At 37.0% G+C, this 16478-nt stretch overlaps 2 protein-coding genes across 3 annotated transcripts; one reads left to right on the top strand and one right to left on the bottom strand.

Moving 5' to 3' along the window:
• Window positions 1-23: 23 nt before the first annotated feature.
• Window positions 24-10103, top strand: dnajc16 (DnaJ (Hsp40) homolog, subfamily C, member 16). Of its 2 annotated transcripts, none has more exons than XM_056258037.1 (15): window positions 24-179; window positions 1243-1440; window positions 1543-1609; window positions 1690-2020; window positions 2143-2327; window positions 2406-2510; window positions 2594-2752; window positions 5300-5430; window positions 5510-5687; window positions 6820-7002; window positions 7163-7239; window positions 7408-7488; window positions 7572-7661; window positions 8235-8405; window positions 9511-10103. In XM_056258037.1, exons 2-15 carry the CDS (start codon window positions 1262-1264, stop codon window positions 9917-9919), a joined length of 2346 nt encoding a protein of 781 aa, XP_056114012.1. In that variant the 5' UTR covers window positions 24-179; window positions 1243-1261; the 3' UTR covers window positions 9920-10103. The 2 variants fall into 2 exon arrangements, with proteins under 2 accessions (XP_056114012.1, XP_056114011.1); XM_056258036.1 differs by having other exon boundaries at window positions 8232-8405.
• A 1545-nt stretch (window positions 10104-11648) lies between these two features.
• agmat (agmatine ureohydrolase (agmatinase)) lies at window positions 11649-16249 on the bottom strand. The gene is made up of 7 exons (XM_056258039.1): window positions 15921-16249; window positions 14994-15196; window positions 14844-14892; window positions 14563-14758; window positions 12729-12908; window positions 12138-12222; window positions 11649-12037 (listed from the first exon to the last, which is right to left on the bottom strand). The coding sequence occupies exons 1-7, from the start codon at window positions 16235-16237 to the stop codon at window positions 11964-11966; spliced, it is 1104 nt and encodes a 367-aa protein (XP_056114014.1). The 5' UTR covers window positions 16238-16249; the 3' UTR covers window positions 11649-11963.
• Between the last annotated feature and the right edge of the window lie 229 nt (window positions 16250-16478).

The raw sequence follows: 16478 nt of genomic DNA, 5'->3' as shown, positions 1-16478 counted from the left end.
AGAGAGAGAGAGAGAGAGAGAGAGAGAGAGAGAGAGAGAGAGAGAGAGAGAGAGAGAGAGAGAGAGGTGTGTATGTGCCGCTATGAATCTCTGCTAATATTAATATTAATGCGCATGTGTCATGGTTTATGAACGCGTCACTCAGATGGATGGATGAACTTCTCTCACCATTCGTAGTGGTAGCTATATTCATAATCCATTCATGTTTTAACAGTCTTCGTTTTGATGTCATATTCGTGATAAATGCATGAGCTAGCTTACAGGCTAGCTGGATAATGCACATTCGTCAGAGGTCGTTACTGCATGTCCTGCTTTATTATCGCCCTCAGAGCGCGTTTAATTGGTTATTTTCTTCTACCTTTGATTGCGCTTTATGTCGGGTTTTTATGTAATGGTCTAAACCATAAGAAGGTCTAAACGCGACTATAGCATGTGTCACTGACATCCATTAGAAACTTCTGTATATTGCATGACAGCTTTCAGTATTTGAAATGGACACCTTTTATTTTAATACGCATGTTATTTTGTATGATATTTGGGATGTGGCAGACGAAGGCAGTTCGATCACAATGAAGACTGAAATGAAATGACCCATAATATCCCATCTATTACCCATCTATTCAGTTTTATATTCATATTATTTATACTAAATATTAAATTGTAATATTAAATATTAAAACATTTATTAATATTGGGTGATAGCTTTCCGTTGTATATTTTCAGGTAGGCCTATTTTAATTATAGTTTAGGTTTAGTAATTCTGTTGTAATATTTCATTTATTTTTAAGTTTCTATTTAACTTTTATTTTAGTTGTAGTAATTTCAGTACTTCTATTTAAACTTGTTTTTTTTTCAGTCAGTTGTCAATTAGGCAACATTTTAAATTTACGTTTTTCATAATATTTATATTTTATATTATTTTAGCTTTATTTCAAATACCAAAAATGAGTTTTAGTTAACAATAACAATGAATGGATATATTTAATTCCTTAATTTATGTAGGCCTACATATTTATTTATATATTTACCCTTCACATTTTGTTGTATATATATATATTTTTTTTTTTTTTACAAATTCATGTATAAATATTTAATGTTAAGATGTTTATTTATCTATTTGCCCCTCATTTGTTGTTGTATTTGTTCATTCATTTTTTATAATTAAATACCTATTTACTTTATAATATTTCATACTTCAGTATTATCTCCATAATAACCTTCATAATGTCATTATTGTGATAGTCTCTGGGCAGCAGAACACATGGCCATGATGAAGATGGTGGTGGTATTGCTCTCTGTGATGATGGTCTTCTACGTGCTCCTGATGGACGCTGTGGTGAAAAGCACTGCAGAATTTGATCCATATAAGGTTCTTGGAGTCACCAGAAGCGCAAGCCAAGCAGAAATCAAGAAAGTGTACAAACGCCTGGCCAAAGAATGGTGAGAGTGCTATTTTTTTGTAGATTGTAATACTTATACAGTAATTTAATATTGTCTAAATAAGAATGGTACACCCTGGTCCTCTTTCATTTCCACTGTCAGGCATCCTGATAAAAACAAAAATGCTGAAGCCGAAGACATGTTCATCAAGATAACAAAGTCTTATGAGGTACTGCAGCTTATATAGACTCCGAACAGATTACATATTGTCAGAAGTAATCTTGATGTTAACTTCATGTTACTCCATAGATCTTAACAAATGAGGAGAAGAGAGCCAGCTACAATCGCTATGGACAAACGGACAACACTCATCCGTATGGTCGCGGCCATTACGGTTTCCACCACTTTCATGACAACTTCTACTTTGATGAGTCTTTCTTCCACTTTCCCTTTAACAATAAGGGTGGCCGGGACTTTGCTGACAGCAAGTACACGTTGCATTTCAACCAGTATGTCAATGAAGTTGTGCCTGACAGCTTCAAGAGGCCTTACTTGATCAAGATTACCTCAGACTGGTGCTTTAGCTGCATCCATATCGAGCCAGTCTGGAAAGAAACAGTGCAGGAATTGGAAACTCTGGGTGAGAGATTGTTGATTTTCTAGAAATGCTTACATGTCATGACCCAGTAAGTGATATGACCTTACTAGAGTTAAAATGAGTTTAAGTTGAGTTCCTTCAAGTACTTTTTTTCTCATTTCTAGGGATTGGAATCGGTGTGGTCGATGTTGGTTACGAGCGGCGTTTATCAAATCACCTGGGCGCACATCAGACTCCGTCCATTCTTGGTGTTGTCAATGGAAAAGTGTCTTTCTTTCATTACGCTGTTGTTAAGGGCCACCTGATGCAGTTCGTAGAGGATTTGCTGCCACAGAGACTAGTCGAAAAGGTTAGTGAACATCCTCATTCACCCCCAATGTCTGCATCTTCTTCTGGTCTTAAACATCTCCTTCATGGATGTCTGTAGGTCACAGACAAGAACAACCAAGAGTTTCTGAAGAGCTGGCATGAGCTGAACAAGCCACACGTTCTCCTGTTTGACCAAGTGCCTTCGGTTCCTCTGCTTTATAAGGTAAAGTTGGTTAGTAACCTCGAGAATTGCCAATACTCCTTACAGTACCCCAATGACTGATCGTTACCATTACTTTTTAATAGCTAACAGCGTTTGCCTATAAGGATTACGTGCAGTTTGGATATGTGGATCAAGGTCTTTCTGAGACTGCTGACCTGCTCAGAAAATTCAATATTAACACTTATGCTCCAACCATGCTTGTCTTCAAAGAGGACGTGGAGAAGCCTGCAGACATTATACAGGTAGAGCTGTTCCTTTAACTTCTGTAGGTCATATTGATTGAATGAAGTCTGTTACTGGCATAAATCAACACATTAGTTGATGGATTCACCTGTTTATGTTGAGATTAAGTTGTGCTATTTGGAACATTCTTTAGTTTATTTTGTATCAAACTATTTTTGTTCAAAGGGTGCCGGGTAGGGTTGCACCAGCCATTCCGAAGTTCTTACTGAAATTGGAACGAGTCCACACTAGAGGCTTAGTAACTACTACCCAGAGCCATAGAGAGAAAGAGTTGCGACACTCCCATAGACCGCCACAGGAACTTTGGAATGCGGAAGTAACGCGTGTCGTGGAGCGGTCAATAGTTCCAAACACTGATAGTTTCTCCATTGAACCCCATTCATTTTCAGTGCTTCCGAAGTACGCTCGCTGGTAAATTAATGAAATTACTGTATTTTTTTTACTTTTACACACATTAGCCGACCTCTCGTGAATCTAGTCTGTAGTTATATTTTATGTAGCCAGTTTTAGTAAATGTTTATTGGAAGATAATAGGTTAATTGCAGCAATAGCTTACGTGACCAACACTTCACTAACGTTAGCTAACTTATGGTAACCTGATGTATATAATATATAATATTTTTAATAATATTTTATATGTATGTATATATATATATAGCCTATATATAATATTATATATACATACACACACACACACACACACACAGTCACACACACACAATTAATTTATTTAAATGGGTTAGGGCTATGCATGTGCTTATATGTATTTAGGAACATAGTTAATTCACTCATTAACTATCTCTCTGGTTTAATTTTATGAAGAATATTTTTCGGTTGAATATTTACCGAACATTGCTGTATATAGTCGTTGCTTTCTACGTTATGGGAGCAGTCTATTTCCTTCCTAAATCATTCATTTGTACATGCACAGCGTAATTATTTATATTTTATGTTGGTTGGAGTTCTGAACGGACCGCAGACCTCTTTGCGCGATCACGAAGGTAGGCTAATGGCTGAATCGGAATTTATAAGCAATCACGAGAATCAATAGCCTAATACAGCCCAGTTGTGCTAAAATAAATATCATGACACGTCCATCATCAGATGAATGACATGGAAAAGTTAAGTTAGAGCCGCTAAAGCCAGTGCTACTACCCATGCGAACATGAACACTAAGCTTTTCCCTCCAAAAATATAGCCAATAAACTTATCTAAGTTGTCACCCTGCCTCTCCAAATGCAAAACTGACATTAACAAAATGCAATAACAGCTTAAAAAGTACTTGGGTGTGTGTTTTATTTTATATTTATCGTTTAATAATGCAATCGCTGCTGTCTGTCCAGAAGAACATGACAGCCCGCGTACGTTTTGGAACTATTGGGGCTTACATGAACCACGTGACAGCCGTCGCGGCGACATCAAAGCGTGTCGCAACTCTTTCTCTCTATGGCTCTGCTACTAGCTAGTTTGTAACTTACTCTGTACTTTATTCGTTTGCACCATTTGTTCTTAAGTAGGTAGTAGGTCATAAGCGCTCCTTAAAGTAACGCGTAGTCGCATAATATGATGTTTACCCTCAATGATCCAATAGCAGCTTTCAAACACATTGTTACGTGGAAATGCCATGGATTTCAGTTTATCCTTGATTAACTTTATTTGTCTACCGCAACTAATGTTAAAAATAAGTTTCCTTTAAAATACAATACTACTTAATCATTGTTGTGATGTTATTTCCATCAAGAGGTGCATACATTTTTGGTAAAGGTCTTGTATTGCCAATGCAAGAGTCCAGCTCTCTGTAAAGTCTCCTCCAGCACATCCCAAAGACTCAATGAATTTAAGATCTGAACTCAAAGGGGATAATTCATGTGTGAAAATGATTATTCCTGCTCCCTCCCAACCATTCTTTCACAGTTTGAGCCTTGATGAATCTTGACATTGTCATCTTGGAATATGGCCATTATGTGTCTTCCTACATGGTTGTTTAAGAAATGAAAAGCTACACACTCTTTAGGGTTAGAAAAACTGTTGCCAAACATATAGCATGCTAAAACATAACAATCACTGCAATAATGATCCAATCCTAGACTCTTAAGCGTTTGCATATTTAAATCCGAACAGCGACTTTTTTTGGCCGGGCAGTGTATTTAGTTTATACGTAGAGTTGTGTTTCAACTAAGTTTAATGGTGAAATGCAAATATATTTAGCAGTGCATAAGTTGTAGCTTAGTGCCCCTTCATGTCAAAACTAGCCTACTGGTGCAACCGGCCCTTGATCCTGGTCCTAGAAGGTTCTAGGCCCTCGATCAACATCCTTGTTAGCCCTGAAACAACAACATTCACTAACTAATTAGGTTAGGGCTTTAGCAACATTTTGCTTCCCTCTGATATTAGATATTCTTAATGGTTAATATTAGGTTTATATGCATCCTTTGTTCTAGCACCAACAAACGATGCCTTGCTTGGAAAATGGTGGTCACATGAGATGTTTGAGAAGACATAAATGTGTTTACCTCTGACTTTCAATTGACTATCTTCTCCTTTAGGCTAAAGGGATGAAGAAGCAGATAATAGATGAGTTCATCTCCAACAACAGGTTCTTACTGGCCCCTCGTCTGGTAAACCAGAAGCTATTTGATGAGCTTTGCCCAGTTAAACAGTTCCATCGACGCAGGAAGTAAGATGGCAGTGTAAAAATCAGTAGTTAATCTGGTGCAACATGTCTTTTCCAAAGGTCTGCGATGTCTTTTCCACAGATATTGCGTTCTACTCATCACTGGTGAGGAAGAGTCCTTCGCCACAGGAAATGAAGCGTTCCTTTCACTAGCCTCTACTAACACTAATGATGTATTGCGGTTTGCTTACGTCTACCAGCGACGGCAGCAGCCTCTATGTGATGTTCTTCTACAGAACAAAGACGGCACACCACCACAGGTAGACCTTATCTTCTCCATGCAGTTTAAGGGGCTTTCGCACCGGAGGAACGTTTTCATAGTTCCTATAACTATTGGAGGAAGTACCCGATTTTTGGCAGGAACTGGGGACGATTTTAGTTATAGGAACCGCTTTTGGGGGAACTAAACTTCTATACTTCAGAGTAGGGTCTAACCCAGTTTATTCGTATACTTACTTTCTTTGTTTGACAGTTCTATCTAGTAACGTATTAGATAGGACTGTTAAACTGATCATAAACTAATGAAGACAGAGAATGGTAGCGCTGTGTGCTACAGGCTAGCCTGTTCTCTTCACCATCAAAATAAAAGTCTGCCACGCCATCACAATTAAAGTCCCGCACAACCACCACCTATGCACCTACCCTGTGCAAAAGCCCCTTTAGATTTGGTCGACCGATATGTTGTTTTTACTGATTAATCAACGTTACAGTTGCTTTTTGCATAGATTTTTGCAGACAGAGATTGGAACAATAAATTATATCAAATCAATCACTTTGATGTTCCAATTGTTTACATGATTGCTAAAGCTTCACCTGTTTCTATTCAGATTAAGTTGTGTTATTTGGAGCAATAGTTTGGTTCATTTTGTATGTACTGTAATCAATTTTATTTGCTATACACGCCTATGTTTTTGATCATTTTCACAAAACTTTCATGGCCCCCAGAATATTTTGTTGCATGAATATCTGAACATGCATATATCAATTTAAATGCTTCATGCTTTTTTTTTTTTTTTTTTTCAACACATGAATGAGGGTAAGTTTCATTTTAAAAAAGCAACATTTTGAACAAAAAGCTGAGAAAATCGTGTTTTTTTACAAAGACCACAACGTGCATAAGCCTACCGTATAACAGGGAAAACATGGAAAGCTGGAAAATTCTGTCTAAGGCGGTGAAAGAGTTAATTTTGTAATAAAGTTCAGACCTATTTTACACTGAAATCTTTACATTTTTCATAAAAAGTTTTCATTTATATTATTGTTAATTAAAATGACCAATCGGTTAATTGGTTATTGGCCTGTTTTCCCATCAAAGTCATCGATATTGGCAAAATCCACAATTGGCCACTGACCATAGAAGTCAGCAGCTTAGATTGTGTGTGTGTTACGCAGGTGGTGATTCTGGAGAGGCGTAATGAAGCTGGTAAGATCCTGTATAAGCCAGTGTTGGGAGGATGGAACGGCAGTAAGGAGGACAAACACAAGCTCCTGGAGGAACTCGAAAGACTGCAGAAGGATCCCTCCATCCTCAACTATGACGCCATTCTGCCAGAGCTCAACAATGAGTTCGCCTCGGTGAGTCTCTCAGGGTTTGCTTTTCATGGAGCGTCTTTAATTGAGAAATTAGCACTGACCTATATAAATGTTTCAGTAGAGATCCATGTCGAAATAGTGTTCTGAATTTGCTGTATCAGTCCTACAATAGTTTAACTTTTGTACATTTATTTATTCTCAGATGTTTTTAATAAGATGGATTTACACGGCATTTGACTACTTGTCTGAAATTATTGATGATCTTCTTCACAATAACTGGTAAGAGAATAAAACACAAATTGACCCTTCGCTAAGCTCCTCCCCCTTTGGTTACGATTGCTAACTCAGATAAACTTTACGAAACATCCCTCATGCTAAGGTGGAGTCTTTCAGTAATATTTGGATATTTAATGTTCTATATCAAAGTTAATTTTCTTTCTTTTGCAGGCGTGAGATGATGCCCCTTATGTCTTTGTTATTCTCTGCACTTTTTATTTTATTTGGCACAGTAGTTATTCAAGCTTTTAGGTGAGATTTATTGCTTTCTTAACTTTGGTGTGTCTTTAGACGGAAAATGGAGAGACATTCAACATCGCTGTTTCCATTTTCAGTGACTCAAGTGAGGAAAAACAGTCCAAAGCAAAATCAAATGAGACCGCTAAGACAGAGAACGGTTCACCAAACACCTCCAACACATCCAGGTTCTCTCATATATCATGTTTGAATAAATCATTCTGCAGAACTTAATCTATTTTAATAATGCAAAATTTCTAAGTATCATATCGTTTATTGGGTGACAAAGATTTTATTATCGATATTGTTCAATTTTGGATATTTAATTACGCAAGCTAATTTCCCTTATTTTTACACATACATAATTGTACATTGTAATCTTTAGCAGATTTGAAAATTAATATCCATTTCATACTGTACTCTATAATGTTGTGATGCTTAAAATCACTTAAAACAATATATTTGTCACTTTGTCACTTATCTAAATGACTAAAAAAAGATTCTTTTGTAAAAGAAATATAAAATTTTAATATCACCCAATACAACAATATAGCATTTAAACCATTGATTTTTAATTTTGTAGTCATTATATTTTGCCTGAATAAATGAAAAACTTTTTGGATACTATCGAATTTTAATAACAGCCATAACACAAACATAATTATCTACTTATAGGCCAGAATTTTTATATAGATGCTTTCCTACTTTATTTTATCATATCACTTCTCATTTTATTTTTCACTTTACTTTTTTTCCAGCAGTCGTCCACCAAAGAAGAACTTCGTGGAGGTGACAGAGTTAACCGACATCACGTACACCAGTAACCTGGTGAAGTTGAGGCCGGGTCACATCAATGTAGTTCTGGTACTTACTGATGCCACGAAGAACATCCTGCTCAGCAAGTTTGCCAAGGAAGTTTATTCATTCACAGGGTGAGCCCTCATTACATGCCAAACTTTTGCAGTTACATTGTCTAAAAAAAGAACCACTTATACTACAGTTACCACACCTCAAAACATTGTTCAGATGATGTATTTCAAGACATTTGTCAGGTTTTTGTCCTTAAAACGCTGTGTGTCTAGGACTAATTTCTTCTCATCCTGCGGTGCTAATTCCAAAACGTCCTTAGAGCTAGTAATGGAGGCTTGAGCCATTGATAGCAGAGACTAATGCTGCGTTCCAGGCAGGTTTTTGAGCACGTAAATCACGACTTCAAACTACGACTCACGACTTTGTAGCATTCCAGGTCAGTCACGCCAAACTACCTGAGCGCAAGGAATTGTGGTAGCTAGATGTAAACAAACCGTTGCTGTTTTGTATAGTTTCGCGGGCTATGTGACGTCAGAGCTCGTAACTGGGAGTACATCGATCTAGTACGAGTTCACGGGTGGGAAGTCACGGGTTTGACTGCCGTTCCAGTGCACTTTCACGGGTATAAGGTTGGAAAAACACGGGTTACAGGTTGCCTGGAACGCGGCATAATGCAGTTATTACAAGAGAGTGAGTGAGAGAGAGAGAGAGATTAAGTGAATGTGTGAATTACCTGAGTCTGCGTCTCTCAACAGTGTTTGGCAGCAGCGTCTCTACTAATATCGAAACTGTAAGTTTATCTGCTTAAAGAACAGCGCCGTGATTATGACCTCTCTAGTGAGAAATGTCAAATAGCTTTTAAATAGCTAAACTATTTTACTGATGAAATCTTGATGAAACTGACATCACGTTTCTGTGCGAGTGTGTGTGTGAGAGTATGTGCTTTCCTTTTAATACATAATAAATGGAAATAATGTGTCGTTTTTATCCTATTGTTTACAATATTTATTTGCTCAATAAGCCAACAGAAGAAGGTGTTTACATGCCGGGCGAAATTGGGGTAATGAGCAAAAATCTAGCTGTGTCGATTGGTTTATTCTTTAACCGTTTATGACCTTTTAAATGGATTAATGCATTTACATGACCACGCGTGTTGTCGGATTATTAAAGCATAATCGGTTTAAAAACGTACATTTAAACGCTCTCAATGTTTCCCTTTCCTCGCAGGAGTTTGACGCTACACTTCTCCTTCCTGAATGTGGATAAACACGGTGAATGGATGACTGCTGTGCTGGAGTACGCTCAGGACGCCGTGCAGATCGACACGGACGAGGACGAGGTGTCCGGCCGCAAAGCTGATTACACCGGGTACGTTCTAGCCCTCAATGGCCATAAGAAATACCTGTGTCTTTTCAAGCCAGTCTACACAGGTGAAGACTTGGATAGCAAGCCGGAAGAGGAAGGAGGAGGATCCCGATCCAGGAAGGGCATCACACGCTCCAGATCCACAACTCTTCAGATCCACCACAAACTGGATCGACTCGGGCTCTGGATGGAGCGACTGATGGAAGGGACTCTGCCCCGGTACTACGTCCCAGCCTGGCCCGGTCTGGATAAGATCACTGTCAATAAATAAAGCCTCATGGAAGCTAGCATGCTTTTGCTAGAGCTAATAACCCAGCTGCACCAAAGCCCTCAGCGAAACCAGACTTGATGCTCCTCAGAGTGAAGATGATCGTGAGACGATTATACGTAAGAGTTTGCAGAAGTTACTTAAGTTTAGCAGTGTGGAGGAACGGAAAATGAATGAAGTACTTGAATCGACAACGGATGCCACTTCTGACTTCTTGGACATTTACTTTAGCTGCTCTAATGGAGGGGTTTACTGTCAGTTTGGGTCTTCTGTATTTATTTCAAAGGTTGTTGGTTGAGAGCCAAAATATTGATACAGCTATCCTAGCTTTCAATTTTTTGACATTTCATTTCCACAAACAACATTGCAACATGCTGCTAGTTTAAAATAGCTAACAAAAAGTAGCATAACAAAATGAACACTGTAGACTTTTTAGTCATAACTATGTTTACTCATGACAATGCTGTGAATTTTTATGTTTTACAATTTTAAGAGACACTTTCCCTTTTAATTGAACCCCTTTAATCAAGAAAGTAACTTTTTGCTTACATTTTACAGTAAGATTTTATACATTAACTTTAGTTAATGCAATAAATGAAATAACAAACAAACAATAATTTTACAGCATGTATTGATCATGGATAACGTACATTTTTACAGCACATATATGAACGTTTTTATAGTGATTCATTTTATAGTGATTCATTATTATTATTATTTTCTTGATGCCTAATGCATCAACTAAGTAACTAATTGCATTAACTGATGTTAACCTTAAACTAAAGTGTTAAAAAAACTAATTTTACTTGCAAAAATTACCAAAAAATGTATTTTAGGCCAAAATAAAAATTAAATACTTGGGCTACTTTGAGACATTTAATTTCTATTTGTTAGAATTCAAATTGGCCACTTAAACATTCAACAAATTAAGTACTGTAGCTTTATAAATTTAGTTGTGCAGTCAAATGCCTATACTTGTGCTAGAAACTTTAACACAAACTGGCACGACTTTACAGCAATACCTGTAAAATATGAGATGCGTTTCAGTCACAAGGTGTAAATAGTTACATGATTATATTAAATGTCTATTTAAAGATATCATCTTTTGTGTCTCTAAAAATATAAGAAACTTTTGAGATGTTCTAACCAGATGGATAGTGTAAGTAAAGCTCTTTATTGACCTTTAACAGTCACATTCAGCTATATAGTGCAGCTAACAAATGAGCAGGTAAAAATTAGAATGACTAATAGTGCCAGATTTCCAGTTGCGTTCTTTCATTAAAGATGTGTCTAAAAATATTCGCAACAGTACGTAGAGAAGAAATAATAATACACTTGATCGGAAGTATTTTGTACTATGCATTTCATGTTAGCTGTGGAAGGCCGTTTTAGTGGTAATGTATTTGTTTGATTATGTATCACATATGCACAGAAAGTTGTGGGTGTGTTAAATCCACTCCTGTATGAAGTCTTCCATTACTGACGCAATCGGAGTAATATTACTTTATTCATATGGTGTTCAATGAACATTCATTATACTTTATAATTAATAATGCGGTATTGGTGCCATTGTACTATATTAGCATTTTATTATATGTTTTGCGATGCACTGGTAAATATCTTAAATTTAAGATAGTCAGCATTAAATCATGCCAAGTTTTCATGGCTTACTGTATTAACTCTGTGTGACTAAACGTATTTCATGTCTGTGGTGTAAAATATTGACACTGTATCATGTTATTATATAATCCGTTTTATTTATTAATCTATTGAAAATGGTTTTGAAACTATATCAAATAAACATGAAATGTTTTATTTCCATAATTTTGTGAAAATAAACATTTAATTTCACCCCACAATTCATAAACATCAAGGGTTATTGTTATCATAAATTGTGATAGTACGACATTGTTTTGCTACTTCAAATAAAGATATTTGTTGCTGAAAATAATTGTAATGCCCATTTTGTACATAAATCATGTACATTTTATGACAATGTGCAATTACCTGGGACATTTCACGAACATCTTTAACAAAAATAAAGCAATCAATAGTATTTGACTTTCGGAAGGACACACAACATCTCAAAAAGGAGGTTAGCACCAGTCAAAGCAGTGTTTCCTATGAAAAACAGATCAAACAGTATGAGAAATTAAAACATTCCACATTAATGAAATTAATTTCATCTTAAATGACTTATTTACCCAATGTAATACAGTACCTGTGGTGTCATAAGGTGGAGAAACCTCAACCAAATCACAACCGACAAGATTAAGACCTCGACAACCTCGGATGATTTCCAGACCCTGAAAGCAAAATTTCAAAAAACATTTTTCTTCAAGCAAACGCAAACCTACTGTTAATGTTAAACTTTGATGTGCAAAGTCTAAGAGCTGCTCAAACCTGAGTGTGGGATCTTGGCTACATCCCAATCACACATTACCAGTACAGAATAGTGTGTCAGATTAGGGTTACTATGTCCCGAATTATAGTACAGTTACAGTATGTTAAATAATTGTCCTTCAAAGATGCCGGTATGCACTGTTGGATTTACTGGACCGGTGGATATTCGAAATATGTATCCATGCATAAATGTAAAAGTGTGCAGATCAATCCTAGATACTTATTTGTCACAGATTATGTATTTCTAGTGTACATTCTTTAGTCATATTTATATGCATACTTGTAAAAGTATGATTGTCATCAAGTGAACCCAAAGACCTTCTTTAGCTGGTTCAAGGGAGTTTGATTAGTTGCAGATCTCCAGGAGCAGGATTGAGCATCTCTGGTGGACCTGGACAGGTACACATACCTGAATGGGCGTGAGACCCGCAATCTCGGGCGTTCCTGTCCCGGGAGCGTATGCAGGGTCCAGACTGTCTATGTCAAAGCTGAGATAGACAGGTCCGGTTCCCATCTGTGAGCGAACCTCCTCCATGAGAGGGACAAGAGATTTGTGCCAGCACTCCACAGCCTCGACTACACGGAAACCCTGGAAGAAGCAAAAAATAAATAAATATTATATAAATAATATGTATATATACGTATATGTGTATATATATATATCTTTCTAGATCAAGGGGGTTAAAATTAATCTGCTTAATTTAAGAAATAATTGAATATAATAGTTAATGAATTAATAAATTAAATAATAAATAATAAGAGTTATTATATATATACATGTATATATATATACATACAATAAAATATGCATACAATTATATATATATATTAATTAAGTTAATTGATCAATTAAACAAATAATTAAATAAATCAAATATTATATATAAATAATATTAATATAATAATAATAAATAATAAATTAATTAATTGAATATATATATATATATATATTAATATAATAATAATAAATCTTAAAATATGAGTAATATGATGTAAAATATATAATATAATAATATTATATGTATATATGAATATGATAATAATAAATCTTAAAATATGAGTAATATGATATAAAAGATATAATATAATAATATTATATATATATTAATATGATAATGAATTAACTAATACAATAATAATAACTAAGAGTAAAAAATCAATTAATTTAATATATATAATATGAGTATATTATTATTGAAGGGGGTGGATTGGAATCCACTGCTGCTTCAATGTATATGTAATGATGAGTAATTATTATCAAGGTATTAATCAATATTTTTCTTTCTAAATATTCAATGAGTTGAATTATTTTTCTAGGCTTGTGAGATTTTACTTTGTTATAGAAGTTACCAGTGTGATTACTGAAATGTTCTTTTCATGTATTCTTTCATCCGAATTTGATATCTGAATGCAGTAACAGTGCTTGCTTATTTATCCCGGCTTCCTGAAATGAAATAGGGACTTGTTTTGTGTTTGAGAAAGGTCTTCAATGTGTTAAAAACATATAGGGGTCATTGAAGCCAATAGTTTAGGGGACCATTCCTTTGTTAAAGCCTTAGTTTCCAGTTAGACTAAAGTTGAGAGAAAGAACGCATTATCTTGATGTTTTGAGAGGACTCTCATGTTTATAGTTAGAGCCTGGCCAAATCCAACCTTGGAAAAGCTGTGTGTCGGTGTGTGTGTTAGTCTTCTTGGTTACAGGTTAAGGAACCAATGGCATTATTGGAGATTGAGTGAATTGTTGTTCGAGACATGCTGGCGCTCAGCAACCCAAATCTGCGACCTGGAAGGTCATGACGTGGGTCCGAATGTGTCCGAATGTGTCCGAATGTGTCAGCTGCATAATCGATGGAGATACGCTTCCGTCTATCTGTATATGTGTGGAAAATTACTGTGATTATCTATTTCTTAGCCAATGAGAATCATTCAACCTGTAAACAATGACGTAGCTTAGACCTTGGAAATGGTATAACTGCTGTGATCTTTGTAACTGTAAGCGAGGCGGCCTACGAACTCCTGTGTGAGTCTTGAAGCTGACTTCTGCTGATGAAACTGCAAACTATCTTCAGTAAAACTTTCCTTTAATTTTGTATAATTCTGACTCCGGGTCTTCATTCTTCATATCTGGTTCTGGGTCTTTGACTGTATACCCCTTACATTATAATATAAAATAATACTAATACAATATGCCCATCTATATACTGTATATATATATAGTGTGTGTATATATAAAAGCCTGATACCTGTGCTCGGCTCCACTCATAATTATCTGGAGAATAACTCGGCCCTCTAAGCCCGATCTGGACGACCCTCTTGCAGTCCAGGAGACCCTCATCCACACAGCGCCTGAAAGGGGTCCCGTGGCCAATCTTCTCCCCCAGAATCATGTCACTAGTGTCCGCATGGGCATCCACATGTATTAGGCCCACTGGACCATGTCTGAACAGCAGAAACAGCAATATTTCAGACTAAATGTAAGTTAGTAATGTAAACTTGGAGGGAGGCCTGCTGAGTGTGCACCAACCTCTCAGCAACCGCCTGAAGAATCGGGTATGCAATTGTGTGATCACCTCCTGGGAATCCAAGACAAGTTGAAAAGGGGAAGTAACGTACATATTTAGAGTAGATTCAACACTGATCTGAGTATTCCTGCATATTGAAACTGCTCTCTCACCCAGTGTAAGCGGGATGCACCCTGTGGCCACAATTTTACGGTATCCCTCACGTATTTTTTTGCATGTGTCCTTCAGGTCAAAAAGATTGACGTTAATGTCACCGATATCTGCCACTCTTAGAGATTCGTACGGGGCCGCTCTTGTCCAGCCGTTAAAGGGCCTTAACATAGAAGATTCTGCCCTGATGTGCCTCGGACCAAATCTGTACAGAGTAAAAGAGACTCGTTTTGTGTTCACTGGATATTAGGTTTAGGAAAATGGAAAATAAATAATGAACATTTCCTCCACGTCACAAATGATGTATTATGTTTAATGGCATTCTGTGGTGGAAAGGCTATGTATCATACATACTTTTAAATAAAATTTTCACACGTTCTGCATTATTTTAAAGCTTGATTGGAAATATATTATTATATTTATATATATATATTAATGTGTGTGCGTGCATGTCTGTGTAATGTATACATATATGTGTGTGCTTGGTACAAGTATACACATACCAGACAGGGAGGTATTACTTAAAAGCCCGCCCACACTGACAATTGATTGGTTGACTTACCGAAACAGGCCAATCAGGATGCTCTCTCTGTCTTACATGCGCTTCATGAGGCACACATGCACACTCTCGGTCCCTCTCCGCCGTGCGCGCGCTACACGGTTTGGAGCACAGTCTCGCGCTCGCATGCGCGCTCTTGCTCGCTCGCTCTAGATTTTGGGAGATTTTAACTAATTTGCGGGCATCAGGGAGCCGCTATCAATATGCGATACACACACACACACCCATACATACACATGTTTGTTTTTAAATGACGTGTTTGTGTGGGTGCTTGCCTTATGATAATATACAATTATACAACCCAAAAACTGTCACATGGATTTTTAGCGACACTTATGACTGTGGATCATATATTAATGTACAGTATTACCTTGCACCGGGACGGTTGGATGTTCCGGTGTCAATAGGAACCCCGACAAACGCCGCGTCCAGCCCGTCCGCTGTTTCCTGAAACGGTAGTTTGCACATAGTCGCGATTCCGCTGACTCTCGCCACAAACTCCGCGCTCGGTGGGACATTGAAACCTTTCCCGGACATTCGCCGTGTGCAAGACACACTGCTCTGATTCCCGTCGACGCTCCCCCATTTCATGACTCTCTGAGAAGCACACGTTTTAAAAACTCGAGATCCAGCAAAGACTACTCGAGTTTTAGTAGCAATTTTGATTGAAGAAAACATGTTTTGCATCGCATGAAACGAACTTGCTGTGCAAACAACTGAGTTTAGTAGTCCGTTTGAAGGTTAAGGTCTTGCAAATATGGTAAATGCAGAGTTGTGTCTGTCAGTATTAGTTCAGGGGATTCAGAATGAACTTTAGCCTCTGGCGTGCGTGATACAAGGCTGGGTCTGTGTGTGTGTGTGTGTGCGTTATCGCAATTAAATACTACCATACTATTCCTACTAGGAATGCAGTATGTAGTAGCCTGTG

The sequence above is a fragment of the Rhinichthys klamathensis genome, unplaced genomic scaffold (assembly GCF_029890125.1).
Source record: "Rhinichthys klamathensis goyatoka isolate OS25496 unplaced genomic scaffold, OSU_Roscu_1.1 h1tg000147l_1, whole genome shotgun sequence".
Classification (NCBI taxonomy): Eukaryota; Metazoa; Chordata; class Actinopteri; order Cypriniformes; family Leuciscidae; genus Rhinichthys; species Rhinichthys klamathensis.
This window is presented reverse-complemented; position numbering and strand designations above follow the sequence as displayed.